Genomic DNA, 27975 nt, shown 5'->3' on the forward strand with positions numbered 1-27975 from the left:
GCCAGTCTGGCACCAGGAAAGGCCATGAGACTCTTACCTTTAGTTAACCACTAAAGGTATGGCTCAAGGGGTAAGACTGCTAGCCTTGAGCAAAGAAGCTAAGAGACAGTGTGCAGGCCCTGAGTTCATGCCCTAGTAGTAGCAAAAAAGGGGGCAGATTCTAGACATACACGGGCCTGCATTGGTTTTGACGCTAGGAATCCAACATTGACAGGTGACACACTTCAGTGTCCCACAGGGCCTGCTCACCTGTTTCCTCCCCTGGATCTACCCTTCTGTCAGCCTGCTGTGTTCATGGGTCATCACAGGGTTATATTATCCTGGTCCCTTGGGATTATATTTTTGTCCCTACTTTCTGGATGAGCTTTTTTTTTTTTTTTTGGCCAGTTATTTACATATACAACTTATGTCCACTCAAACACAATCATAAGCACCAGTACTCAGATGGGCCAGGCAACTCATAGCAAGGAAATAAATGGAAATATCCTTTTGGCACTTTAGATTCACCATATTATCACATAGAAGAAATAGTCTTAAGAAAAGTCATCTGTGTGTGCGTGTGCACGTTTGTGCATGTGCACCAGCACTGAGACTTGAACTCAGAGCTCTTTAGCTTTGTCACTCAAGGCTGGTGTTCTTCCATATTGAGCCGTACTCTACTCCTAGCATTTTGCTGGCTCATTGGAGATAGGAATTTCTCAGATTTGCCTGCAGGAGCTGCCTTTAGACTGGGTTCCTCAGATCTGAGCCTCCTGAAAAGCTAGGATTACAGGGATGAGCCACCAGGCACTGAGCATTTTTTTTTGGTCTTTTCTGTTTTGACATTGGGGTCAAATCTAGGACATTACACTTGCTAGGCAGTCACTTTGCTACTGAGCTACATCCCAGACCTGGGCAGCCGTTTTTAATCTAGGGATCATGAGCTACTTCATTCCCAGTCTTCTCTCTGTGAGCACTGAAGTGCTCACTCTAATCCACTGGTGTGTGGCTGCGTTTATGTATGAAAACAATTAAACAAGCCTTTTCGTTAGGGTCTCAGTGTCTGTAGCTCTTAGAGTAGCTTTGCTCCTGCCCTGCTGATCTGGCTTCTTAGACAAAGGAGGCTAGCTTTTCTTTTACCAGGGCCTCTTTGCTTTATTTGACCTTGGCATTAGCCACCTTACTTGTAATAGTTACCAGCTGCACAGTAAATCCCAAATCTGCTTTGGTTTGTTTCTTTGGTTCCTTTATGTTGACTGCCTCTAGTTCTTTCTCTTTGTTTTCAAAGGGCTGTGAGATAATTAAGTTAAAGCTTAACCTTTGTGTATAACTGTTCTAACAGAATAGCTGTACTTAAATATAAAATGCTGTTTATTCTAAACCAATGTCCTGTGCTTATAATCCTAGACACTCTGGAGGCTGAGATTGGGAGATTAGGTTTTTGGTCCAGAAAATGCAAAAAGCTGGGTGTGGTGGTATATGCCTGTCACTTAAGCGATGCAGGAAGCGAAACTAAGGAATTGCGTCCAGGCTGGCATTGGCATAAACACAAAGACTATTTGAAAAATAACTAAAGCAAAAAGGGCTAGGAGCATGGTCTGAAAGGTTGTGTCTGCCTATGAAGTACAAGGCCCTGAGTTTACACCTCAGTGTCAAAAACAAACCAACTAATAATTAGCAAATGGCTGCCCAGATGTTGAGCGTTAATGTTGAGAACTGAAGCTCTTCTAAAATGTTCTTCAAAATAGATTTCTTTCTCCCTTCAACTCTGCCTAGTGCTTATTGAAACTTGGGCCCTAAAGACAGTGGAGTGTTCCTGGCCTTTCTCCCTGATTGCCCAGAGGAGATTAGGAACATGTGTGAATCTTGGTCCTTCTACCAGCACCACTGCTCTGGTGAGTGAGCGTGTACATGTGCTAGAAGCTATAGTCTCTGGATGAAAAAGACAAAACCATGGACCTGAGAATTTGACAGTTCTGAGGGTAGTTACTGCACCAGCAGAGTAGTTACAACATCAACGAATAGTGATTGTAATGGCACACAGTTCTTATCTGCAAAGGATTAATTGGTGAAAATGGGGAGACAAAATGGAAAGTTAAAAGGGTGTTTCTCTAAGTGGGTTTCTGGTAGCTCATTCCTGTAATCCTAGCTGCTCAGGAGGCTGAGATCTGAGGATCACATTTTGATGCCAGACCAGAGCAAGGAAAGACTAAAACTCTTCTCTCCGATTCACCACCAAAAAGCCAGAAGTAGAACTGTGACTCAGTTGGTAGAGCACTAGCTTTGAGTGAGAAAGCTCAGGGACAGTGCCTAGGCCCTGAGTTCAAGTCCCAGGACTGGCACAGAAGGAACGTTTCCTTTGTCATAACAGATGATATGAGGCCTTGCAGCACCTGAATGTAGCAGCACTGCCCATTCCCTTGGCCTTCTCCTCCTCTCCCAACAGCATATGGGGTGGGCCTGTGGTAGTAAAACAACCCCTTTAAACACATAGGGGTCTCTCTGCAGGTCCTAGGAGAGGAAGTCAGAGGCTGGAAACTCAGAAAGATCCAACAGGCCATTGCTAGCTTGAAGGTGGAGAAGAGTACTTGTGATTCTAGCTACTCAGGAGGCTGAGCTATGAGGAGCGCAGCTCAAAGTCAGCCTAGGCAGGAAAGTCCATGAGACTCTTTATTTCCAGTTAACCACCAGAAAACCGAAGTCACACTGTGGCTGAAAATGGTAGAGTGTTAGCCTTGAATGAAGGAAGCTCAGGAACAGTGTGCAGGCCCTGAGTTCAAGCCCCGTGTCTGACTAAATAAGTCTTTGAAAAGAAGACAAGTGGTAGGTATATTTGCTTATTTTTAACTTGTTTTAAATCTATACATTAAGTAGCCCAGCAAATAAGAATCAGAAAGATAGTTCAGTATGTTACCACCATTCCATAATTGTAACCCACAAACCAATTTCTCTCTGTCTTCTGAAATAATTCCTTTCCTTCATATAGTTGGCTTGGATTGTCCACAATCAGCAACTCATTGTGTGTGGTTACTGTAACTATCTGATGATAGTTCTTGAGGTATGGTCTGGACCTTTAAGGAGAAAAATCTACCAAGTTCCCCTAATTCTCACGATAATGTTGATACATTATTTGGCTTCTTCGCTGTGTTTTGCATTGGTGGCACAAAAGGAATAGGTGGTGGGCATCAATAGCTGGTAAATTATCCTAGGAAACATTGAATTCAGCAACTACACACCATTCCAGAAGAATGGAAAATGAGAAAGCAGGTAAAATTGATCATTTCATTCTTCGCCCTTGACCGCATAACTGACAAACTTTGTCTTTCCCAACTTTGGTGTTTAGTCGCTATTTTCTTACGCTTGAGCATAGTGAGTATGTCACTTCCATAAAAACAAAATTGACATCACTTATTGCCAGTGATAAAACATTTGAGCTTCCAAGTCAAGAGAAGAATTATAGAAAACTATGAGCTTGATAGCTTACAATCCTGAGACTTGGCTCATGAAAGGAGAGATAATATTAAAGAGTGTAATGTTTATAGTCTTGTCATGAAATCTCTCAACTAATGGACTAGTAGGATCCAAATGGCTTTGCAAAGTAATGCATGGTTAAAAAAAAGAACCCTCAGTGTTCAAGCTAAACCATGGAAAGTATATTTTTATGATGTGTGATTTACTCAGGAGCTACCATTAAGGAAACTTTTTGTTTTGTCAGTGAAGAAGGCCCACAGTTGGCTGATAAAGCTACTAAAACAAGTCTGTTTGCGAACAGACACTTTCTGTGGAGCTAGACTGACTGTAGCTTCAGTGATGAAAGTTGAATTCAAAAGCAGATTATGAAAATCCATTTTAGTGTCCCCACTAAAATGATCACTAGATCTGGGTGCCCATGGCTTATGCCTGTAATTCTAGCCACTGAGGAGGCTGAGATCTGAGGATCAAGGTTCAAAGCCAGTCCTGGAAGGAAAATCCATCCTATACTTCTGGCTTTTTGCTAGCTAATTGGAGATAGGATTCTAATTTGATGTCCCTACCCAGGCTGGCTTGGAACTGTGATCTTCAGATCTCAGCCTCCCAAGTAGCTAGAAAGAATTACGGGCATGAGCCACTAGCACTCAGTAAAGCAGAACTCTTAACAGCAAATGTAGGGCTGCTTTCAGAGTTGATTAATATGTTTTGTGGAATTGTCACCTTGTAGAGAAAGTGGAGAACAGGTTTTTCCATGCTTGTCTGTTTTAGAGTAGATCTTCTAGTGGACTCATATCTAGTGGTATCAGTCTTCTCTCTAAGATTATTTGTTCCTGTCTAGATGTCTCCTTATTTAGGTCAAGGCAGGCTACATTACCCTGCGGTATGGTTTGGAACAAAGGTAGAGTAAAGACCACAGTGGATCAGGATTAGCAGGGACTTTGGTATCAAACCAGCAGCAGTGCAGCTCATCTGTCCCCCTAATGATTAGTTAGCTGTGTGTTCAAAAGGTCTTCCACATCTATAAGCATGGGGTAAAGACACCCACGTGTGTGGGGATGTGCCGGAGCATGTACAGAAGCCCTGCTGTGCTGACTGGTACTTAGTGTTCGTCCCCCTGGGACATGGTCCTGCCTATTTTGGGACGCTGTTCCAGTTGTCGGTTGTGGGGCTTGAACTCTGGGCCTGGGCGCTGTCCCTCAGCTCTCAAGGCTAGCACCCTACCACTTGAGCCACAGCAACACTTCCAGCTTTTTCTGCTTATGTGGTGCTGAGGAATCGAACCCAAGGCCTCATGCATGTGAGGCAAGCACTCTGCCACTGAGCCACTTTCCCAGCTCCACTAGATTGGCTTTTTGCTTAAGTTGGGCTCTGAGAATGTTGGGAGTTGAGACCCCCCCCCGGGGGTTCCAGGTTATCTGGAGATAGTGCTGTGCCAGCCAGGGTGCTCTCAGAACTGGAAACCCGTTTGCATATGAAGAAAGCATTCACCATTGGTAGCTAGCAGGCCTCTCCTGTAGTCCTCTCCCTCCAGCAGGCCTCTCTCCCAATCCTCATCCTCCAACAGGCCTCCCTCGCTCATTCTCGCCCTTGAGCAGCCTCTCCTCTAGCAGTTCACCCGCCAACAGGCCAGAGGCCTTAACCTGGAGTGAGTTGAACCACGCTTTTTCAGTCCTTCCCAGAAATCACATCGTGGGAGGCTCCCCAACTTTCATGGCCACCTTGAGCTCCTGCCAGTGGTGAGTGGGTCATTTCTGGGAATGCTGCTTTTGGGGGTGGCTTCTCAGATCCCTAAGTGGCACCCACTTTGTGTCCACAGGAGGTGTGGGTTTTATTGGCTGTGATGCCCTCCAGGTTCCTACCTGCAGGGGATCGGCCTGGGTGGCAGCCAAGCAAAACTTCTCAGGACAAAGTCCAGTCTTGCAGAGAAAGGCAGTGGTTGAGGTTCTGTAGCTCTGACCGCTTCTCCTGAGGCACTTCTTTGTCAGGTGTGATGCCTGTGCTTAGAACAGAGACCACACAAGGCATTTCATCGATGTCATCCACAGTCAGGTGTGGCCATGGTGGTCAACTCAGTGTCCCAAGATTTTACGAGCCTGGCTCATCAGGGAGGCCGCATGGAATGAACTTGGCGGCAGGAGCTAGACTTGTTGCCTTTGAATCCTGGCTCTCTACACATGAGCTGTGTGGCCTGGGGAAAGTTACGTAGCTTCTCCACGCCTCTTGCCGGATCTGTAACAAGAGGATAGTAGGAGTTCTGTCTCAAAGGTGTTTGTGAGGATGATGTGTTTACACAGTAAGCCCTTGCAGGTGGTAGATGCACTGACGTGTGGCCTGATGGTGCGTCTTCCAAGTTGAACTCAGGGCCTGGGCACTGAGCCTCTGAGCCTCTCTGTGCTCAAGGCTAGCGCTCTACCACTTGAGCCACAGAGCCTTTTCTGTGTATGTGGTACTGAGGATTCAAACCCAGGGCTTCATGCATGCTAGGCAAGCACTCTACACCTAAGGTACATTCCCAGCTGAAAGAGAGCTTCTTCCAGCATCTGCCTGGTGTATTTCCTTTTCTTTCTCCTGCACCTGCGTCCCCTACCCCTCACTTCTGGATTTTTGGTGGTTAATTAGAGATAAGAATCTCAGGGGGCTGGGAAGGTGGCTCAGTGGTAGAGCGCTTGCCTTGCATGCCTGAGGCCCTGGGTTCGATTCCTCAGCACCACATAAGCAAAAAAGAAAAAAGCCGGAAGTAGCGCTGTGGCTCAAGTGGTAGAGTGCTAGCCTTGAGCTGAAGAGCTGAGGGACAGCACCCAGGCCCAGAGTTCAGGCCCCACGACCGGACCCAAAAAAAAAAAAAGAATCTCAGGGACTTTTCTTGCCCAGGCTGGCTTTGAACCCCAGATCTCAGCCTTCTGACTAAGTTCCATCTCAATTACTTTTCCTTTGCTTACCTGCCCAAGCTGAAAGCATCTGCAATTAGAATCTGGACATTTCAGTCTTGAGCCTTACTTAGCCATGCTGCCAACTGAATTTAAGCAAGTAATTAAGGGTCTTGGAGGAGGAATAGAAAATTGGGGATAAGGTCAGGTTGCCTGGTGTGTCCGATAGAGATGGAGTCATTATGCATTCTCTTACCCTGGATAATAAAACAAAGGACTCATTGGGGACGCCTAGCAGGTTTTACTGGAAAGTAAAACATATCTCAATGAAGCAGAATCAGTGATTTTTCCCCTGCTCCCTCCCTGCAAAGCATCTGAGTAGATATCAGGAATCTTGGGTTGTATTAAGTGAAATACTGTGTGTATAGTACCCATCATAGGGTCAGAAACAAAGGACAAACTTCTCCACTACCTGATGTTGGTGTATCAGGCCATGGAGGGTCTCCATGCATATTGTACTCAAAGCACTATGCCTTATGAGAATGGGGTTGTGGGATTTGGGGTGCTGCCATAGTCCTGGCTTGAGCAGCTTCTTCGTTCTGATCTGTCTCTCAAGCCTCTTCCTGTCTTGTAAAACAAGGAGCTTGAGCTTGAAATGTGCATCTGGTTTCTGTAGCTTTGCCGTGATACTTAGGCCTAGAATGACACCCACACTGCACATTACCTGGCCCATTTCTGTCATAGTAATTGGTGCTTTCTTTCCAATTTTGCTTTTGCTTTTTAATTTTGAAAACACATTGTTAGCCTGGCACTGGTGGTTCACATCTGTAATCATATCAACTGAGGAAGCTGAGATCTGAGGATCTTGGTTTGAAGCCAGCCCAGGCAGGAAAGTCTGGGAGATGCTTATTTCCAATTAACCACCTGAAATACAGAAATGAAACTGTGGCTCATAGTGGTAGAGTGCTAGCCTTGAGCAAAAAGCTAAAGGACAGTGCCCAAGCCTTGAGTTTAAGCCCCAGGGTTGACCAAGTAACAACAACAACAAAAATTGTGGTGCCTGTCTCCACTTGCAGACCTTTAGAAAACGAGCTGCGGGAGATCAGGTACCTTGTCTGCATTGGATCAGTGTTAGAATAGTACTTGGAAAATGTTAGATGTTTAATAAATATACACATGTGCATATTTACGCATAGATGGCTATGGTCATGCACATGTAACTGCGTGCATATACACACATGCACACATACACATATGCACCTATGTACATATACACATTTGTAACTGTATAGGTAGTGTTTCATAAATGTGTCTTTCGAGACTTACTTGGTTAATGGTAGCCATTCTTCCCTTCATTTATTTCTCCACCTGAAAACACACCACATGGTTATTCTGAGATTCAAAGAAGAGCATTGACTATTTCTTCTGTATCTCTTAAAAGCTAACCAAACCACCTAAGCCAGAGTCCCAGCCTTGTGTTTGCATGTAACCTCAAGGCATAAGTAACTTTTGAAATCCGAGGCAGCCCACAAATTCAAGCCTGGGGACACATGGCCGTAGTGTCACCGTGCCATGTATCTGCAGTGGAGGCTGGAATCCGTTTCGCTTTGTCTTTCTTACTTGGAAGAGACGGTTGGCAGGAGGCGAAATAGAACCCTTAGAATTCTGCTCCCACTTACTATTGAAGATTTCGTATTGCGTTTTATTATTTGGCTAGGAAAATGGACGTAATCCTTGTTGGCTTTAACACACCTCGTAGTACCGTTTTCACGATCCGTCTTGCAAAATATAAGACAAGGCCAGGGCTTAAATTAAAATCCACAGCTCCTTATCTTCTTCCCACAGGAAAGCAAATCTGTGTTGAAAACCGTAAAATTAAGAGGAGAGCAAGGATAGCATAATTTAGCAAAGAAAAAAAAAGATTTCAAGGCACCAGATTCTGAGCTCTATGGCTGGAAGGAGAGGTCAGACATTAGGGAGATGGTAATGTACGTTCCTTTAGGCGGTGCTCGGAAAACAAGAAAGGCATGCAAAGAAGTGTGTGTGTGTGTGTGTGTGTGTGTGTGTGTGTGTGTGTGTGTGTGTTAATATGTACATATATGTGTGTAAATACATAAGTACATATGTGTATTACCAGAAGGTACTGCAAAAATTATCTTTATAGATCATTTGACAATTATACTTCGAGACTTTGACAATCAAAGTCAAAGAAATTCTAAGATGCAGTTGAAGTATATTTCAGCATTCAGGTGTTGATTTTTTTCTATTTTACATAATTCTAATTTCAAAATTTTTGTGTTATTATAGAGGTGATACAGAGGGGTTGCATTTATATAAGTTGGGTAATGAGTACATTTCTTTTTGGACAATGGTTACACCTTTTATCTCCTACTCTCCCAGTGTTTTCCTCAGTCCCCACCCATAAGTTGTGTACTTCATTTTGCACATAGTGTCTAGTAAGTATCACTGCTGCATTTGTTTACCCTTTGTCCCTCCATTTTTGTGCCTTCTCTTCCCTCCCAAAGACAGATACATGAACAAACAAGACAAAAAGAAAGGATAACAGTGACAAAGAAAAAAACCCTCATTTCCATTTCCTGGATAATTTGTTACTTTTTTCTGTATTTTCTATGTTCTATTCTATGTTCTATTCATTTTATATTTAACGTTTTTATTTTCCCATTTTATACTTTTATTATCTTTAACTGTACAAAGAGGTTTTGATTGCACATAGCAGTTTATGAGCAAAATGCATCTTGATCAATGTCACCTCTTTATATCCATTTTAAAAGGGATTTATAATAATATCCTTTTACGCAACCGCCAGCATTCTAAATTCCTTGTGTTTAAGAGGCTCATTTCATATATTTGTCTAACCACATCATTAACACTTGAAAAGCATTAAAAGATTTTTTTCTTTGGTAACCTTTTACACATTTATATGCATGGATGTTTGTACTGAGGTATGTAGGGGAAAAAATTGTGTGGCTTTGATAATGGTGCTCTATTTAATACATGCCAAGGGCTATATGAGCCATGCAAGTTTTGCCATTAGAGATGAGCTGGTAATTATAAAGTAGAGAAAAATCTCATGTAGAAATTACAACATTCTCCAAAAATGTGAGTTCCACCTTTTATCTCCACTGCCCCCAACCTCCATACACGCATACGTTTCTCTATGCTGGAGAGTGCCATGATAGAGTACAAGGAGAACTGGAATTTACTAGCATGTCTTCTCCCTCCGCCATTAGAGCTCCACGCTTCCACACCTAATTGGGGAAAATCATCCGATGTAAAATGACTGTGTCCCTGGGTGTCACCCCCATACACCAAGGGTATGGTGGGGATCACTCAGCTGTCTGGACGCAGGCCTGGATTTTTAGCAATTCATGTTTCAGTCATAATTTGTTTTTCAATTGTGGATGTTTGTTTCTGGAAAAAGCTGTATCACATGTATCTTAGGACTGTAAAATGGCCCTAATTCAAACTAATTGCAGGGAAGACATACCTGAACTTGGGAGTTCATTACATCCTGTTCTCCTAAAATCCACGCTCCTCATGGCTATGGTGTTTCTAAGTGGAGATCTCCCCAAGTAGTAGATGGGTTTAAAATCATCCTTTACATGTGTTATTTTGTGGAGTTCCTTTCCTTTAGGGGAAGAGTGGAATTTCTTTTTGTGTTCTTCTTTATCTTTTTTTTTTTTCTCATTGACAAACATAACTGCATGCATTTATTGTATCCTAACATGTCTTGAAGTATCTATATGCCATGGAATGGTCAGATCTAATGAATGAATGCATGTCTTAACTGCGCAGAATTATTTTGTGGTGAGAACACTTAATATGCACTCTTCATATTTTTCAAGGATAGAGTATAATGGGACCAGGTGTGGTGCCACATCATGCTTGTAATACCAGTACTTCAGCAGCAGCGGCAGAAGAACCAGGACTTTGAGGCTAGCTTGGAGCTACCTGGCAAGACCCTGTCTCAAATAAACAACAAAAAAGCACAATATATTCTTATTAGCCAGAGTTCCTTTAAAATGATCCCCCTTTTTACCTGACTGATTTACTGTATTTGGGGCAGGGAGTACTGGGGATTGAATTCAGGATGTTGTATTTGCCTGGCAATTGCCCTGGGCTACTTCCCAGCCCCATAACTGATTTACTTGGTCAGAATTTTCTTGGAGATGGGGTCCCTTCAACTTTGCTTGTGATCAAAATGATCACAGATTTCAAATTGATGAAGTCCAAGTACTGAGTTACATTTTTTCACTTCCAAGTTAAATAAGAAAATTGGTTTGTAAACCAGTGTTTAGATGAAGTGTGCCAAAATATAAAATGTAAACAACTTATTCTTTCAAACCATGTTTGTTTGTTTGTTTTTTCTGTTATGCAGTCACACTCAAGAGTGGAAATTTTAGCCGTGTGCTCCTGCCTGTAATCCTAGTTACTCAGGAGGCTGAGATATGAGGATTATGGTTCAAAGCCAACCCTGGGCAGGAAAGTTCATGAGACTCTTATCTCCAATTAACCACCAGAAAACAGGAAGTAGTGCTGTGGTTCAAGTGGTAGAGTGCTTGTCTTGAGCTGAAGAGCTCAGGGACAGCACCCAGGCCCCAGGGCCTCCTTCCTTTGCCCCCTTCCCCAAATAAGAGTAGAAATTTCCCCTTGTCTAGCTAGTCCTTCTGGAGCAAAAGATGGACTTAGTAGATACAAAACTCTGATGAGCAATCAGTTTAACAAAGCTACAGGATGCAAAAATAATAGTAAAAGTATGTATTGTGGTTCTCACCAGATGTACAGCTATAGAAGTAAGGTTTTATAAATTATGAATCTATGCTTAACTGAGTTCCTTCACCTTGATCCTTCAAATTGGCAACATTCAGTCATTTATTTTGTTCTTGGGACAATTTCATCCAGGCCACTGGATGGTAACAGAGTAGTCAAGGCTATTTCCTATGGAAAAATGCTGAGAAGGGTCATTGAGATGGCTTTAGTTGTCTTAAGTCTGGAGAAGAATCTGTGCTGCTGCTTGGTTTCATCTGGGGAGAGGAGACGAGAGTCGGGTACCTGTACTAATGGTGGACCCTGTGCTTGCTTCACAGTCAAACAAAGTGCCCGTGGTGCAGCCCTCCCACGCCGTCCACCCCCTCACCCCTCTCATCACCTACAGCGACGAGCACTTTTCTCCTGGATCTCACCCATCACATCTCCCATCAGATGTCAGCTCCAAACAAGGTGAGAGGCTCCGCGTCTTCTAATCAAGGAGCCAGTTCTCGCATTTCATTGCTTAGGAGTTCTTTAGAAACCCGTAAGACTCAGTCATTGGTTCTTTTAATTTCTCAGGATTAAAAGCAGAAGAGCCAGGTGAGGGTCCTTTTCCAAGTGACAGCTCTGTAAATCCACAAAATACACTAAGGTGTTGTACAAATGGACTAATTCATTTATCTGCAATTATTTATCTAACCATGAACAGTCCTCTTCTCACCCTATCCTTGGGGGATACATTCCTAGTCCCCCATTAGATGGCCTAAAACAAGGCAGAGTGATAAACCTTCAAACAGACTCTTTTTTTTTTTTTTTTTCCACCGTAACTAAGTACTTCGTACAAATCATGGCTATGACTTGGCAGTGTGAGGTGAGACAGCAAAACTAACACAACTTATATTTTCCTTCTTCAGAATTTCACAGATTGGAGATGTATTTTTATCCTGGAACTCATATATATATATATATTCTTATTGCTCTAGAACTTTCACTTTTTGACATAAAAGACATACTCTATGGCTTTACTCTGGCATATTCAAATAACCAACTCATATGTTTAGGATCTTTTTTAAAAAACAAACAAACAAAAGAGTTATTTGTAGACAGTATCTGCACAACCCAGACAGTAGATCACTCGGTAAGATACTCTAGATACCTAGTAAGTGACTTAACAGGTAGGGATGGCATGGAACCAGGGCCAAAGGGATTTGTCATGCAGGGACTGAATGGATCACACCCTATCTAAATGTTGGCGTTATCTCCAGTTAGTCACCAAAAAGTAGAAAGTGGAGCTGTGGCTCAAGTGATAGAGAAGCCACCCTTTAGTCGAAAAAGCTGAGCTAGCACTCAGACCCTGCGTACCATCACGATAGATGGATGGATATAGAGAGAGACACCAGTCACTTGCAGAGATGCTTCCAGATTGGCCTGTTTTCATCCTTCCAGGCTTTCCTCCACCTTGTTTTGTTTGTCAAGAATAAGAACTTTCAGGGCTGCGAATGTGGCTTAGTGGTAGAGGGCTTGCCTAGCATGCTTAAAGCCCTATACCACATACACAGAAAAGGGCAGGAAAGTAACACTGTGGTTCAAGTGGTAGAGTGCTAGACTGGAGCAAAAGCAGCGCAGGGACAGTGCCCAGGCTCTGAGTACAAGTGGTGAGACAGGAAATGATGGTGGAGCAGGTCTTAGGAAGCAGGCTGAGTATGAAAGTGAGATCAGTAATAGGATGTTGAGGCTGAGGGTGTGGCTTGGCCTAGTAAGTGGCAGCTCTGGGTTTGACTACCTGTCCGGGCCCCTCTCTATACACAGAGACACCAAGTGTTATTTTAGTCACGGTGAGTTTAACTGTTTTTATTCGGTATCTGCAGGCGAGACATGACACAGGCAATTTAGTGTACGGTACAGTCCTTAGCCCAGGGTCTGAGCTGGAATATACATCTGGGAACCATAAAGATGCAGATGACAAGTATAGATTTAAAAGTCTCGAGCAACTAGCAAAAAAAAAAACAACTCAGCAGTGTATTTTATTTAGTTTTTACAGTATTTACTTTACAATTAAATAGTGCTTTCTGTGTCCTAGGTCTTGTTTTTGAAGCACTTTGAAGTATTCATTAAAGGATGACAAATCATGGTTCAGCTGTTTTTCCTCTCAAGAATTCTAGGACAATTCACTTTTTAAAAACATGCACGCTTGTAACTGGCTAGTAAATACATTCATGTTTTCTGTTTTCATCTCTTACTCCTCTCCTGAGAGAGTTTTGCCTGCTTATATTTTATATCCTTGCATTTTAAACCTCTTTTGTTTGCTTTTTTACACAAAATCTACAGAACTACCAAGAAGAGACCAGTGGCAGGACCTGAAATTCCTTCCTTGACCTTCCTTCCTTCCTTCCTTCCTTCCTTCCTTCCTTCCTTCCTTCCTTCCTTCCTTCCTTCCTTCCTTCCTTCCTTCCTTCCTTCCTTCCTTCCTCCTTCCTTCCTTCCTTCCTTCCTTCCTTCCTTCCTTCCTTCCTTCCTTCCTTCCTTCCTTCCTTCCTTCCTTCCTTCCTTCCTTCCTTCCTTCCTCCTTCTTCCTTCCTTTTTAAATTTTCTTTTTATTTTTTGTTGATCTTGGAGCCTAGACATTGTCTCAAGGCTAGCCTCTACCACTTTGAGCCACAGCAACTCCATTTTTGGTTTCAGAGGGTTAATTGGAGATAACAGTCTCATGCACTTTCCTGCCTGTTTGATCCATGATCCTCAGATCTCAGCCTCCTGAGTAGCTAAGATTATAGGTGTGAGCTGTCAGTACAAGGCTTGCTAGTCATTTCTTAAGACTGACTTGTTTGTTTGATTTTTTTTTTTTTAGAGAACACTTTGTGATTTTTGCATAGACAATACCTGTGTTTGTTTTAATATAAAGGTCTTGTTTTTAATTATACATTTGTCCGAGCTTTAGCCACCTCTGGAGATAGGCAGACTTTTTGGTTTAAGAGCACTCGCTCATTTACATGATACTGAGTTAATGTAAATCCATTTGTATTCTTTCTTCCCCCCCCCCAAAAAAAAAAAACCCCACTTTATTTGTTTTGTTTTCTTTCTGCTGCCTTCTTTTGGGGGTGTATCTTCTTTTGGGTGGGGTCTCTGAAGCCAAAGGTACTGATTCAGTATTCCTAGTAAGCTAGTCAGTTTTGCTCAGAAAAAAAAATAAAAAAGTAAGGATAGGGTAGAGGAGAAGAATAGCACATCCAATACTTTAACTCTAGGTAGAACTATTCAGAAAGTGTAAATTGGTTTTGAAAGCCATTCTTGTTTGTGGAAAAATAAATGCAGATTGTTTTCCTATTAATAGTCACATCAGATTCTACCTCTCTTTCCTCCTTTTTAAAATTTTGCTAGTCATAGGATTTCAACTCAGGGCCTGGGCGCTGTCTCTGAGCTTCTGTGCTCAAGGCCATACCTCCACCTCAGGGTTTTTTTTTGTAGTTCAGTGGAGCTAAGAGTCTTTAGGGACTTTCCTGCTCAGGCTGGCTTTGAACCTCGATCCTCAGATCGCGGTTAGGATTACAGGTGTGAGCCACCAGTGCCCTGCGTGACTTATATTTATAGTAGTGACTTAGAAGTTTCTCAATCTCTACTGCTGTGCTGAATGGGTGTTGGAGACACAGTAGGTGGGAAGGCACACACTTCTGGGAAATCTTTGCTCATAGAATCTTGGGTTCATGTTCTGCCTCTATTATGAGCTAAGCCACACTGTGTACCTGTAAGCCCATACAGCGGGGTTGGTGATATGGATCAGTATGGGGAATGGATCTGTTCCACGCAGTAGCCAGTGAATTCACAGCCACAGTGTTACGCTTCAGAATGCGCACCTGCACTGGGTATGGAAATGGCTCTCTACCTCCATGCCTAGCTGTATGAAGCAACCATTTCCCCCCCTTCTCTTCAGAGTCCCTTCCTCCCCAGATGCATTCAGTCTTGTTTGTTTATTTTATATTTCTTGCATTTGTCTTCTCCTTTTTCCCTTTTCCCTCGTACATAAAAGTGTCTTTTGGGACGAGGATTGGGTGGTTTAGTTTCCACCATTAGAGGCAGGCTACTCTCCAGGAGTGTGAGCTTGGGAAACAATTGGGGCACACTTTCCTTTCCTGTGCAACACAGCTAATCCAGAACAGTGTGACCTTGGGGCCCGGAGGACTGGGCTTGATGAAGAGCTTACTCAGAGCTGCAGAGGCAGGCAGAGACTAAGTGAATCTTATCAAGTGTGACCACTGTGAGGCCTGAGATGATTCCTAATTAATCTGCAACCCTCAGGGGTATCACATTCCCCAGATCTACGTCTCCAACAGGGAACCAGCAATGTACCTAACCCTGGAGCCCTGGGCGTGAGGCCCATTGTTGATGAAGGGCATCATTTTTCATTCTGTCCCGAACACCCATCCCCCATACTATTAACCACAGCGAAATAAGAAGTCACTTAAAATAAGCAAAATAAGTCACTTAAAAAAAAAAATCTTCTTTCTCTGACTATTTCCTTGGCAGCATGTTTATTCCTACAAGAATGTATCAAGATCCGTTACTGGAAGCCCCAAATGTTGAAAGCCTCAGAAAAGCTCACACACTTGGTATCTTTTTATTGGATCTAATGAATAAAAATTGTTTCTGGATCATAAGTCTGAAGGACCCTACACGCTATCTTGCTTGTCTGTTGTTCTGCTAATTGAATGTCCTGTGGCTCTGAAAAATTACCTATTTGTTCTTTTTTAACAGGCATGACCAGACACCCTCCAGCTCCTGATATTCCCACCTTTTACCCTCTGTCTCCGGGTGGGGTAGGACAAATCACCCCACCTCTTGGTTGGTAAGACCCTTCTGTACCCTCCAGCCAGGCGTGTGAATATATGGCCTTTCCTTTTCCCTTTGTGGGAAATGAGCATTGGGAATGATGACACTTGTGGAGGGGAGAAAAAGTTCACATCAACAAGCAAGGTGCTAACTTTATTTCATTTCAATTTAAAAGATTAAAAAAAAACACACAGACTTTGAAATGGATTGAATCCGTTCACTAATATGTGTAGAAAATGACTGTGTAGCATTTGCTTTGAAGCTTATAGTTTTATGGATTCAATTTGTGGCTTTGGGCACTTGGTATGCCTGTACAAAGTTAGAGCTCAGAGTGGCTTTTTTTTTTTTTTCTTGTAGCTTTTCTTTTTCTTCTTCCCTTTTTTTTTTTTTTTAATGCCCAACTTAAGACTTTTGAAACATGGATTTAGACACATGGACTATTTCCTTTTGCAAAGCAAAATGGCATGGGATTGGAGAGAAATCCAATAAAATACAAGTTCCTTTTGAAGGTTATAAGCATCCAGTTCCATCTCAGAGATGCAAAGCACTGATTTGAGGTTGGTTTTTGTTGTTGTTGTTGTTTTGTGCCAGCACTGGGGCTTGAACTCAAGGCCTAGGCACTGGGCTTGAACTCAAGGCCTAGGCACTGCCCCATTGTTTTTTTTCCTCAAGGCTAGTGTTCTACCGTTTGAGCCACAGCTTCAATTCTGGCTTTTTGGTAGCTAATCGGAAATAAGAGTCTCAAGGGCTTTTCTGCTCAGGCTGATTTCAAACTGTGATCCTCAGATCTCAGCCTCCTGGGTAGCTAGGATTACAGCCCACTGGTGCCTGGTTTGAAAGACTTGTCTTTCCTTTGAAATCCAAATACTAATATTCTTTTGTGGTGAAGGTTTTTAAATTATAAAGGCACAGAAAATACGTTATGGGAAGAAAGAACAATTAACATATAATGTAGCCTTCTCCATCATTTGATCATTAGCACGCAGCTTTCCTTGGTCCGATTCTACATTGTCTCCATCCCCCCCCCCCCCCCCCCATTTCTCCTTCCTGGAAACAGAGCTGCCACTTAAGCGAACCTTTCTCTTCTTTCTCGATTTGGCTCACTGTCCCCATAGCCGACATATCCTGGCCCAGCTGTAGCTGAACTTTTTTTTTTTTTTTTTTTGTCGGTCGTGGGGCTTGAACTCTGGGCCTGGGCGCTGTCCCTCAGCTCTTCAGCTCAAGGCGGGCGCTCTACCATTTGAGCTACAGCGCCACTTCCAGTTTTCTGGTGGTTTATTGGAGATAGGAGTCTCACGGTCTTTCCTGCCCGGGCTGGCTTTGAACCGCGATCCTCAGATCTCAGCCTCCTGAGTAGCTAGGATTACAGGCGTGAGCCACCAGCGCCCAGCTGTACCTGAACTTTTGACATGAGCTCTCTTCAGGAAGTAAGGGCCATTCTGCTATGGGAATGCCAGCCGATTTATTCTCACCCTGGCTCTCTCACTTTTTCTCACTTTAGCACTTGAATTACACCGTCACTCACTGGATTTAATTATTTGCACACTTTCAAACCTAGATCCATTATTCTGTGGGAACTTAGCTACTGGGAAGGAACAATCCAGTACCAAATTGCATCACTGGTGGCTGGAAATAAAGAATATAGATGAAAATGGAGCTAGAGCAAGAACAAGGGAAAGATGCATGGCTCAGGTTGCAGAGAAGCAGTTCTCATGCATTGGTCTTTTATGTCCTGACTAATATATACAGTGAGGGAGGGGTGTACAGTGTTTCTGAAATGTTTATTCATGTTTATATAAGTATAAGCTTTTGTGTGTGTGTGCCAGTCCTGGGGGTTGAATTCAGTGCTAAGGTGTTGTCCATTAGCCTTTTGGCTCAAGGCGGGTGCTCTACCATTGGAGCACCATAACTCCATTTCTGGCTTTTGGTAGTTAAGTGGAGCTAATTGCCGCACAGACTTTGCTATAGCCAGGCTGGCTTTGAACCATGATCCTCAAATCTCAGCCTGCTAATAGCTAGGATGTAGCAGCAGGAGTCAGTGGTAGTTGGCTCTGAAGTGATGTCCTCCTTTCCTCCCTTCTCTGAAATTACCAAAGATTCAGATAAAGAATTCACTAAGCTGCTTCATCATTATTGAGCTCAGTCCTGGGCCTCGAACTCTGGGCATGGGCGCTGTCCTTGAGCTGCTTTTGTTCGAGGCAAGTGCTCTACCACTTGAGCCACAGCCTTAATTCCAGCTTTTTGAGTAGTTGATTGGAGATAAGAGTCTCTCATGGACTTTGCTGCCCCGGCTGGCTTCAAACCGCAAGCCACCTAAGTAGCTAAGGATTACAGGCATGAGCTATCAGCGCCCAGCTCCCTAAGCCATTTTTAAGTGCAAGGCATGAACACGGCTGCAATAGAAGAAGAGTGAAAGACAACTAATTGATGGCCTGATGGGCTTTCAGAGTTGAGGGTGATTTTTCTTCATGCAAATGGGGGCTTCGGTGGGGTTGGAGCGGGTGAGGAAGGGAAGAGGTACATGTGTGCAGAAATGGCTGTGGTGTGTCCTATACTCCCACAAGCTTCCCCCTCCTCCCGGCGCCAGACTCTTACTGCTAGTTGGTAACTCGTGTTTTATCATTGATGGGTTCCTCTCTTCTGTGACCTCAGGCAAGGTCAGCCTGTATATCCCATCACGGGTGGATTCAGGCAACCCTACCCATCCTCACTGTCAGTCGACACTTCCATGTCCAGGTAGGTGGAGGTGGAGGCCAAGTCGCTCCTTTTGTGCTTGCATCTCATGCTCCCTGCTTGCCTCCCAGCCAGCTGGCTAAGAGGGTGTATAACCAGCCACGCGCGTGTGTGTGTGTGTGTGTGTGTGTGTGTCTCTCTCTCTGCAGTGTGCCTGGCTCTCACACTAGGTGTCATGGCGATTCCTGGGCTCCGCCATATTGGAATAGAGTGCCTTTTATGGAAGTCACTGGCCACCTGGCTCTGGGATGAAAATGTCCTGAGAGTGAACCACATTAAGAAGAGCGTAATGGATTCCAAATATGCTAAGCGGGTGGATTAAGCGAGAAGGGGGTGTGGGGTGGGGGGACTAGAGTTGGGTCTGAATTCTGAAATTTGCTTCCTCTGAGGGGGAGACATAGCCGCTGAATGTGGCAGAACTGGAGACTGTCCTGAGAGTCCAGATTCTTCCTGGACCCAGAGAAGGGTCCTGGTTCATACGGGCAGTGTGTGCGTCCTAGTGTGCGACTCAGGCCCTGTGTGGACACCTCAGTGCAAGCGGAGCTCTTTAAGACCTGCTGTGCCACACTTGGAGGCTGCTCTGATGCTTCTGCTTACGGGAAGGGGGGCTCTGTGCCTGCCCTGTGCTCGATGTACACACATTGTGGGTCATCTGTGTGTCCAACGTGCCTGTTTCCAGGGAGCTAGCTTTCTTGTGCTGGAAGTCAAACCTGATGGGTTGTGAATCTGTCTCTTTTTATGTGGGCATGAAATTCACCGTCTTGGTGGTGAATTTCAGCTTGGAAAATATATCCAGATATATGTTATGTGTTCTATGAATTGTAAATGTAGCTGACTGGAGTGGAAGAATGGAATTAATACCTTTTCCCCCTAAAGCAGATTTTTTTCCTCTTTCTTTTTTTTCCCCCTCTTTTTTTCTTTCTTAAAATTTTTTGTCTTAACAATGTAAGAACTATCCGATGGCTCGATTTTTCTTACAAATAACCAATATCCTGTATTTTTGCAGACATACACTGAGCAGCAAAGCATTATTAATTGGTCTACTCTCTGTGCCGGTACTGGGGTTTGAACTCAGGACCTGGAAGCTTTTTTTTTTAACTCAAAGCTGGCACTCTACTACTTGAGCCACAACTGGCAGCCAAAGTTTCACTACTAGATTTTTGGTGGTTCACTGGAGATCAGAGTTTCATGGACTTTTCTTCCCCTGACTGGCTTTGAACCATGATCCTCAGGTCTCAGCCAACTGAGTAGCTAGGATGATAGGTATAAGGCACCATGGCCTGGCAACTATCTATTTTTAACTATTTCTCCCTAATGTTTAAAACTTTGGTTTTGAAATATTCCATGAATTCCTTCTTTCTTTTGCCGATGAATGACCTGACGATGTTGTTCTTAAGGAATTCAATGTTTACCTCAAGACAGCTTCAAAAAGCAAAAATTCCTGAAGCATGTCAGAATGTAGCCCAAGTCTGTTGAAAGGACTGTTTGTTTTATTTTTCTTGCATGGCAGTTTCCCTCCTTTGTGTTGGGTGGTGATAGATACTTTAAGAATTTTTTAAAAACTTAATACAAGCGGAAAAAAAACAAAGTTTAGCAGACATGGTTTTTACCTTTTGCATAGTTTTGAAGCAAAGAATTGTATCCCCCTCTTTGGTTAAATCCTTTCCCTTATTTTTCTTTATTTATTTTTTGTGATAATATATTCACACACAGCTGGTGCTCTACCACTTGGGTCATACCTCCATTCCAGCTATTTTGCTGGTTGGAGATAGTGTCTCAAGGGGTGAGTCACTGGCACCTAGCCTGCTATCCATTTTTCACAAGACTCAGTCTCTCAAGAGTTTTTTCTATATAGAAGATCATTTTAGACAATGATCATGGAAACTTTATTTAATGAGGAAGGGACTGAAAAAAAAATTCCTGGATGTCCCTGTCCTCAATTGCCCCGTCCTGATACACAAAAGTCAACACTATGAGAAAATTCTTTAGGTGATGGTTGTAATACAGAGCTATCAAAATTTTAGTTTTCCATGTAAAAAATGAAACGGTGCCATGTTCTCGATAATTTCACTGATTGACATTTTTATTTGAAAATTGCAAGGAAAAAAAATTAAGGATCACTTGTTTATTTATCCTAGAGCCTAGTACCATCCATGGAAAAATGTCAGATTCTATGGTTAATTTTAAGAAACTTACAGGGAAAAATTATGTCTTCCACCTGAATACAGAAAGCAAAAAACAAAAACAAACTATCAGTCATTTCCTGCCAGTCATTTATAGTTAATACTTGGGAGCATAAAAATACATTTTTCACTCAGCCGTTGCAGTGAGTGGATTATTTCAAAACTCCACCTGACTTTGGACATGACAGGCAAGAGTATATTACCATTTTCTTCTCTTTCTGTCCTTTAGGTTTTCCCATCATATGATCCCTGGTCCTCCTGGTCCCCACACAACTGGCATCCCTCATCCAGCCATTGTAACACCTCAGGTCAAACAGGAGCACCCTCACTCTGACAGCGACCTAATGCACGTGTAAGTAGGCCCTTGGCTTCCGCCATGAGTGAGCATTAACCCTGCTGCACCTCTGCCCTCTATTGGATCCTCCCCCTGTCAGTCATTATGAAATTCCACACAGCTCTGCCCTGAAGGCTCTGTCCCTGAGAATGTCAAACAGCTAGATTCTCACTGCGGTGAGTTGATTTGAAGATTGGGAAGGAACACAGAACTTGAAAGGTTCACAGAAACCTCACCTGAGTGTAGGAATGTTGAACCCAGTCTTGATCTGTTTTTTACCACAACCCCCATTGGGTTTTAATTCATCTCAGAGTGTTAGGTGAGAACCCATGAGTCCCTGAGTGAAATAAGTTGACATTTTTTAATGAACTTCCTTCTGGAAACGCACTTATATCCTGGTTGGAAGAATTTAGGATTATTATTATTATTATTAGTGTGTGCTGGTACTGGAGCTTGAATTTAGAGCCTGAATACTCTCATGTAGCTTTTACTGCTTAAGATTGGTACTTTACCCCTTGAGCTACAGCTCTACTTTTGGTTTTTTGGGTTAACTAGATATGAAGACTATCATAAACTTTCCTGTCTTTGGGCTGGCTTTGAACTACTATCCTTAGATCTTAACCTCCTGCATAGGTAGGATTATATAGACATGAGCTACTAGTGCCCAACTAGGAATCATGCTTCTTAACCATTAACCAGGGTTTGTGGACAAGAAGATGAAGGTGCCAGGCACCATAAGATAGCCCCCAAATCCTTGCAAATGTTTTGGTGTGAGGGTCAGAAGTCTCCTTAACCTCTTCCTTAACCTCTTCCCAAAAGTTAAGCTACTTTGTCCCAAAAATTGAATGATCATCTGTTCTATATATTCAGCTTTATTTATTTATTTTTTGAGCTGACTATGAAGCTCAACTCCCAAGGCCCAGGGCCCAGGATGGAATTTCACCATACTACCAAATCCATTTCCATTTTTGTTGTTATATATTCCCCCAGCTCTGGATACAGCATTGTCAGAGCCACTGAATAGATAAGAAGCCATGTGGTTTGGTGGTTTGCAGTTCAGTGTTACTCATCGCGTGAGCCAAGAGTTGTTCTTCAACGCTGATGGCCTCCCCATCCCTTCCTTATTCCTTCTACTTCCTTCCCTAACCACCCCCCTCCCCCCCCACCTTTTAGGAAGCCTCAGCATGAACAGAGAAAGGAGCAAGAGCCCAAAAGACCTCACATAAAGAAGCCTCTGAATGCTTTCATGTTATACATGAAAGAAATGAGAGCGAATGTCGTTGCTGAGTGTACGCTAAAGGAAAGTGCAGCTATCAACCAGATCCTTGGCAGAAGGGTAAGTCATGGAGAAGTACACAGTGTGTTCATGGTGACCATGGGATAGCGTTATTAAAGTCTTCCCGAATTTGGTTCTATGTGAGACGGTTGTCAGGTTTGTATAAACAGTGGGGACTTGGGAAAATGGGAGAGGGCCTAGGGTAGGGGAAATGCCACCCTGGAGAATTCAGTAATACTATGCAGGATAAACAGCTTAGACTGGCCTTGGCACTTAAGAAGGTTCTAGAGCTGGTGAGTTTTTACTCTTTTTTTTTTTTTTCTTTCTTTTCCTCTCTCCCTTCCCCCATGGCTTGAACTCAGGGCCTGGGCTTTGTCCTTTAGCTTTTTGCCTCAAAGGTGGTACTCTACCACTTGATCACAGCACCATTTCTGGGTTTTGGGTGGTTAATTGGAGATGACAGTCTCACAAACTTCCCTGCGTAGGCTGGTTTTGAACTGCAATCTTCAGATCTAGTAGCTAGGATTACAGGTATGAACCACCAGTTCCCAGCAGTGTGGTAGCTTTTAAATGTATAAGCCCTGTGTGTTTTGCAACCTTTCAAGAAATTCATGATTTGGAATTTAACATCCAGATGAGTAAGAGGCCTAGAGGAGCAGATATCAGCTATTGATGATATATATATATATATATAATCATGTTTGTTCCAAACAATCTATTTGAGCATTCATAACAGAAAGCATTCAGGAGACTGGGGGCCTATGTGAGAGGCATGAAGCAGGCTTGGCATTATCGATTTTCATTGGCTGGTCTCAAAATTTAGCTATTTCCAATCTTCAAGACACCAAGGTAGCAGGAGTAGGGTGTAGATTATAGTGTAGTGGTATCCTGGGTGCAATGCCCTATCTCCCTGTGGATTCTTAAACACTTAATAACGATAATTACAATGATTTCCCAAGCCAGATCATAGCAGATGAATGATTCCTATCATCTCTGAAGAACTCCACCTTGACAGCCTCCAGGCTGCTGGCTCTTCCCCCCGACTGTTTAAAAGAGGATAAGAAGGGTTGCTGCTTTTATTTCAGCTGGGGTAACACGCATAGCTTTTTTTTTTTTTTTTTAAGTTAAAAGGCCCCTGATCCTCTAGCAGGAGGATCGGTGAGGATATAATTGGGAGGTGTATGCTTCCTAATGTTTAAAATGCACGTTTTCAACCTTCGCTACTTTCTCAACTCCCTCCACAGTCCCCCGAGCCACGCATGAGTCCTGGAGAATGGTTCTCATTTTGGGGATCTCTCTCTGTCTTTGATTTAAACACCTGTTTCTATTTATAGGCCTCTGAGATGTTTGATTAAGATCAGGTTTTCCACTCTCCCCTTTGGCTGGCCCATCTTTGCCTAGCTCTTTAAAGCTTTAACTTTAAAAATCATGGATGATTAGACTTTCTTGAAAGAGGATCTTAAATCCATCCTGGAATATTTAATCATTTGATTTTTTAAAAATTCGTCTTTTCTGCATCACTAACTAGAAATTCATTCAAATGAAACATTTTCTTAAGTTTTATGATAAAATGGCACGTTTTAATTGAAAATAACTTAGTTTTCAAGCTTTTCTAGCTAGTTAAAGGAAGTCCATTGACTTCCTGTCAGAATACCATAGCACAGCTCTGGTGGCTCATGCCTGTAATCCTAGGTACTTAAGAGGCTGAGATCTGAGGTTTGCAGTTCAAAGCCAGCCTAGACAGAAAAGTCCATGAGATGCTTATCTCCAATTAACCACCAGAAAACCAAAAGTGGAGCTGTGCTTAAAATGATAGAGCACTAGCATTGAGCAAAATACCTCAAGCGCAGAGTTAAAGGCTCATGACTGCGTGCCCCCCCCCCCACCAAATGGTAAAGAATGGTTTTAGCATGATTTATATTCTTAATTTTTTTTCTGCTTATGTGGTGCTGAGGAATTGAACCCAGGGCCTCATGCATGCAAGGCAAGCACTTTACCACTGAGCCACCTTCCCAGCCCAATGTTCTTAAATTGTAATGGTTATTTCCTACTACAGCATGGCAAGATGATGACAGTGAAAGTTGATTAAACTACCAGTTAAAATTTTTAAGAGTTAACTTCCAATTATTTTTGTAAAACCATGGGTGTTTTTCATCAGTTGTGTTTTTTAAATTCCTGTAAGGAAAGCCCTCCTTTCTAGTCTTTACTAGGTCTTTATTTTTGTTTTTACTGAAAAACTTTAGGATCATTGTGTTATCTACTGTTTAGATCTGGTAAATGAGCTTTAATTTGTGGGTAGGTTTCGTGCATTAGAAATATTTAAAGAACTAACGCAATTAAAAAAATGCAAGGTGAGAGTTTTAGTTTGTGTTCTGATCTTTTTCTCTGTGTCTCTCTCAGTTTTGTTAGTCTGAGATCTTCTGGTCCACTTCTATTTGGGAGTGAATTCTTATTTATAATTCTACGTTTCCTCAGTGAGGTGAAAAGCTGTCACCTGTTATACTAATATAGCAATAAAAGGTGATGGGTATAAAGGGATAATCAAATGAATGGACACATTTAAAAGGGAAAAACTTTTGTTGTCTCTTCTATACGTGGGTGTGTTCCTCCCTCTTGCCAGTTGGAGTTAGCACTAGAGCCTAGTAGTGTGAGTATCATTGATCTGTGTTCTGTCTGGTCCAGTTTGGCTGCCCAGCTTCCACCATTGCCCAGACATTGCCTTCTTTGCTGGCTCCATCTGCCTCATTTGGTTAATTTGATTAGTACAAGGATCACTATCTATATAGCTTTCTTTCTTTTCTTTTTCTTTTTTTGCCTGGTCCTGGGGCTTGAACTCTGGGCCCGGGCTCTATCCCTGAGCCTCTCTATGCTCAAAGCTAGTGCTCTACTACTTGAGCCATGGCTCTACTTTGGGCTTTTTCTGAGTAGTTTATTGGAGATTAGAGTCTCATAGACTTTCCTGCCCAGGATGGCTTCCAACAGTTATCTCAGATCTCGGCCTCCAGAGTAGCTAGGATTACAGACGTGAGCCAATGGTGCCTAGCTCATTCATATTCATGCTCTCTCTCTCTCTCCCTCCCTTTCTCTCCCTCTCTCCCTCCCTCCCTCCCCTTCTCTCCCTCTCTCCCTCCCTCCCTCCCCTCCCCCTCTCTCTGTCTCCTTCCTTCCTTCCTTTTTCTTTCCTTTTTGCAGTGTTTTTTTTTTGTACCTTCTCTGCATTTATTTTAATGAAGTATTTTAATTTTATTAACAAAAGCATATTGCCTGATTTGCCTTTAGTTCACACCAGGTCTTGCTGTGGTGTCTTGCTTTTTAACTTCACACTCTGGGCTTCTGAAGCAATTGCAAAAGGAAGTCATCTGCCCTGTCTAAACCAACAGGATTTCAATGGATTTTTTCTCCCTGCTTGTGGGCACTCAGTCTCTGCCCTGGAGGGCTTGTGGGAAGGCGCCTTGGGATCTTCTCTTCTATCACTGCTTCTTTCCTTGTAGGTACTGAGTAACAGGACATTGTTTCTTCCTGGAAAGCTTCTGAGCCTTACTTGGAAGATGAGGATTTAGTCATCGAGTCTTCTTAGAATTGTTTCCGCTCCTGAACCCCACTCTCCCTTCCTCTTTTCTCTCCTTACTGAACTGACCCACATCTTGCTTTCCTTTCGATTTTTCTAAGTCATACTTTGAAAACCAGGATAGAAAGATTAACTCAATATGCAGGAGAGCCACGAATGAGAAGGATGCAGAGTGGGAAGCTCCACAGCCAGGAGCTGAGGCAGAGCAGGATTGGGTGGCTCCGGCTGTGTGTGTGCATGTGTGCACACATACATGCACATGTGCGCAAAAGCCTGTAAAGTCAGGTGCAGTGCAAACCACTCAAAAATTCCCAAAGGAGCTTTGTTACTTATGACATGCACACACATCAGTTACATAAAGAAGACGGGAAGTTTGAAGGGGGATGACTAGCTATCCTGTCAATATTAGAAACTGCGATCTCATGAACTCTATAGATGGCAAAATAAGTTTGGATCCTGCCTTTTGCTTTCCATTGGAAGGAGCCTAAAGCAACCGCAGTCAGATGTGCATAGTGTGAGGTACAATGTTGTCAGTGTTCTCCCACAGACAGTGGGCGTGTGTAAATGCAAGGGGCTGGAGACAGACGGACAAACTGACATCCGATGTCTCTGTTGGTAGAAAGGATCATATGATCAGGTCCCAGACTCTTGCTGTGACTCGGTGGGAGAGTGTCCATCCATGTGAGGAGCCATCTGGAAGCTGTCCTATTTTGCATTACTAAATGGCTCCCGGGCTTAGTTACTTTACCCAGCTTAGTTACTGGACTTTGCTACCGAGGATGGAAAAGAGTGAATCAAATGTTCGTTTTAATTTACATGGGTGAAGAGGAAGGGTTGGGTGATCTTTTGAGTGTTTTGATGGACTTTCGATGTGTCTCGTGATACTTGAGGACAGGATAGAGAAACCCACATTGGCATTTCACTCCAGCCACCAGCCTGGCAACAGCTTCTTGGCTGCCTGCCATTGAGAAATCAATAGACGTTTCAGCACTTTTCAAAGTTGGATCTGTGAAACAGCCTGCTGCTGATTTGCTTACTTTTGTTCCTCCCCCCCCTTTCGTTTCAGTGGCATGCCCTTTCTCGCGAAGAACAGGCTAAATATTATGAATTAGCTCGGAAAGAAAGACAGCTACACATGCAGCTTTATCCAGGCTGGTCGGCAAGAGACAATTATGTAAGTTTCTTCTTCTACCCACCCCGACACACTCCCCTTCCACTCATTCGCACCTTCTTTTGCTTTTTCTAGAAAGAGTGTGTCTAGGTTGTGCATAGTGCTAATGCTCTGTTGCGTTGTTGGAAACTCATGAGGTTTGAAATAATGGCTCTAATGCGTCATGAAAGCTTTAAGTTACCGTGTATATATATGTATGTATGTGTGTCATATAAATCATATACATCTATTATATATATGCATACATATTGCTGTGAGTGCTAATGAGTTAAAAAAAAATTGGTGCCAGTCTTAGGACTTGAACTCAGGCCCTGGCTCTGTCCCTGAGCTGGTATTTGTTTTTGTGTGTTTTTTTTGTTTTTGTTTTTGTTTTTTTTTGTCGGTCATTGGTTTTGAACTCTGGGCCTGGGTGCTGTCCTGCAGCTCTTCAGCTCAAGGCTAGTGCCCTACCATTTGAGCTGGAAGTTTTCTTGTGGTTAATTGGAGATAAGAGTCTCATGGATGTTCCTGCCCGGGCAGGCTTTGAACTGTGATCTTCAGCTCTCAGCCTCCTGAGTAGCTAGGATGACAGGCATGAGCCACCTGCTCCTGGCCTGAGCTGCTTTTGCCCAGGGCTAGTGCTCTACCAATTGAGCCACAGCTCCATTTTCAGCTTTTTTTTTTTTTTTTAATAAAATTCTCACAGATATTCCTGTCTGGGTTGCCTTTGAACTGTGATCCTCAGATCTCAACCTCCCGAGTAGCTAGGATTATAGGCATAGGCCACCAGCGCCCAGGTTACATAAAATTTTAAAAATAT

The 27975-nt window shown here is 43.0% G+C and overlaps 1 protein-coding gene across 4 annotated transcripts in view; it reads left to right on the plus strand.

Moving 5' to 3' along the window:
* Lef1 (lymphoid enhancer binding factor 1) overlaps nucleotides 1-27975 on the plus strand; it is a 108721-nt gene that overhangs the window by 56486 nt on the left and 24260 nt on the right. For 2 of the 4 annotated variants that reach the window (XM_042701847.1, XM_042701848.1), the window contains exons 4-9: nucleotides 11426-11558; nucleotides 15837-15927; nucleotides 18564-18647; nucleotides 21057-21179; nucleotides 22335-22497; nucleotides 27072-27179. In XM_042701847.1, the coding sequence (XP_042557781.1) occupies nucleotides 11426-11558; nucleotides 15837-15927; nucleotides 18564-18647; nucleotides 21057-21179; nucleotides 22335-22497; nucleotides 27072-27179 (702 nt within the window). The remainder of the gene's footprint in view (nucleotides 1-11425; nucleotides 11559-15836; nucleotides 15928-18563; nucleotides 18648-21056; nucleotides 21180-22334; nucleotides 22498-27071; nucleotides 27180-27975) is intronic. The other 2 variants (XM_042701849.1, XM_042701850.1) reach the window with 1 other exon arrangement.

This window comes from Dipodomys spectabilis, unplaced genomic scaffold (genome assembly GCF_019054845.1).
Source record: "Dipodomys spectabilis isolate Male_0828 unplaced genomic scaffold, ASM1905484v1 ptg000297l, whole genome shotgun sequence".
Lineage (NCBI taxonomy): Eukaryota > Metazoa > Chordata > Mammalia > Rodentia > Heteromyidae > Dipodomys > Dipodomys spectabilis.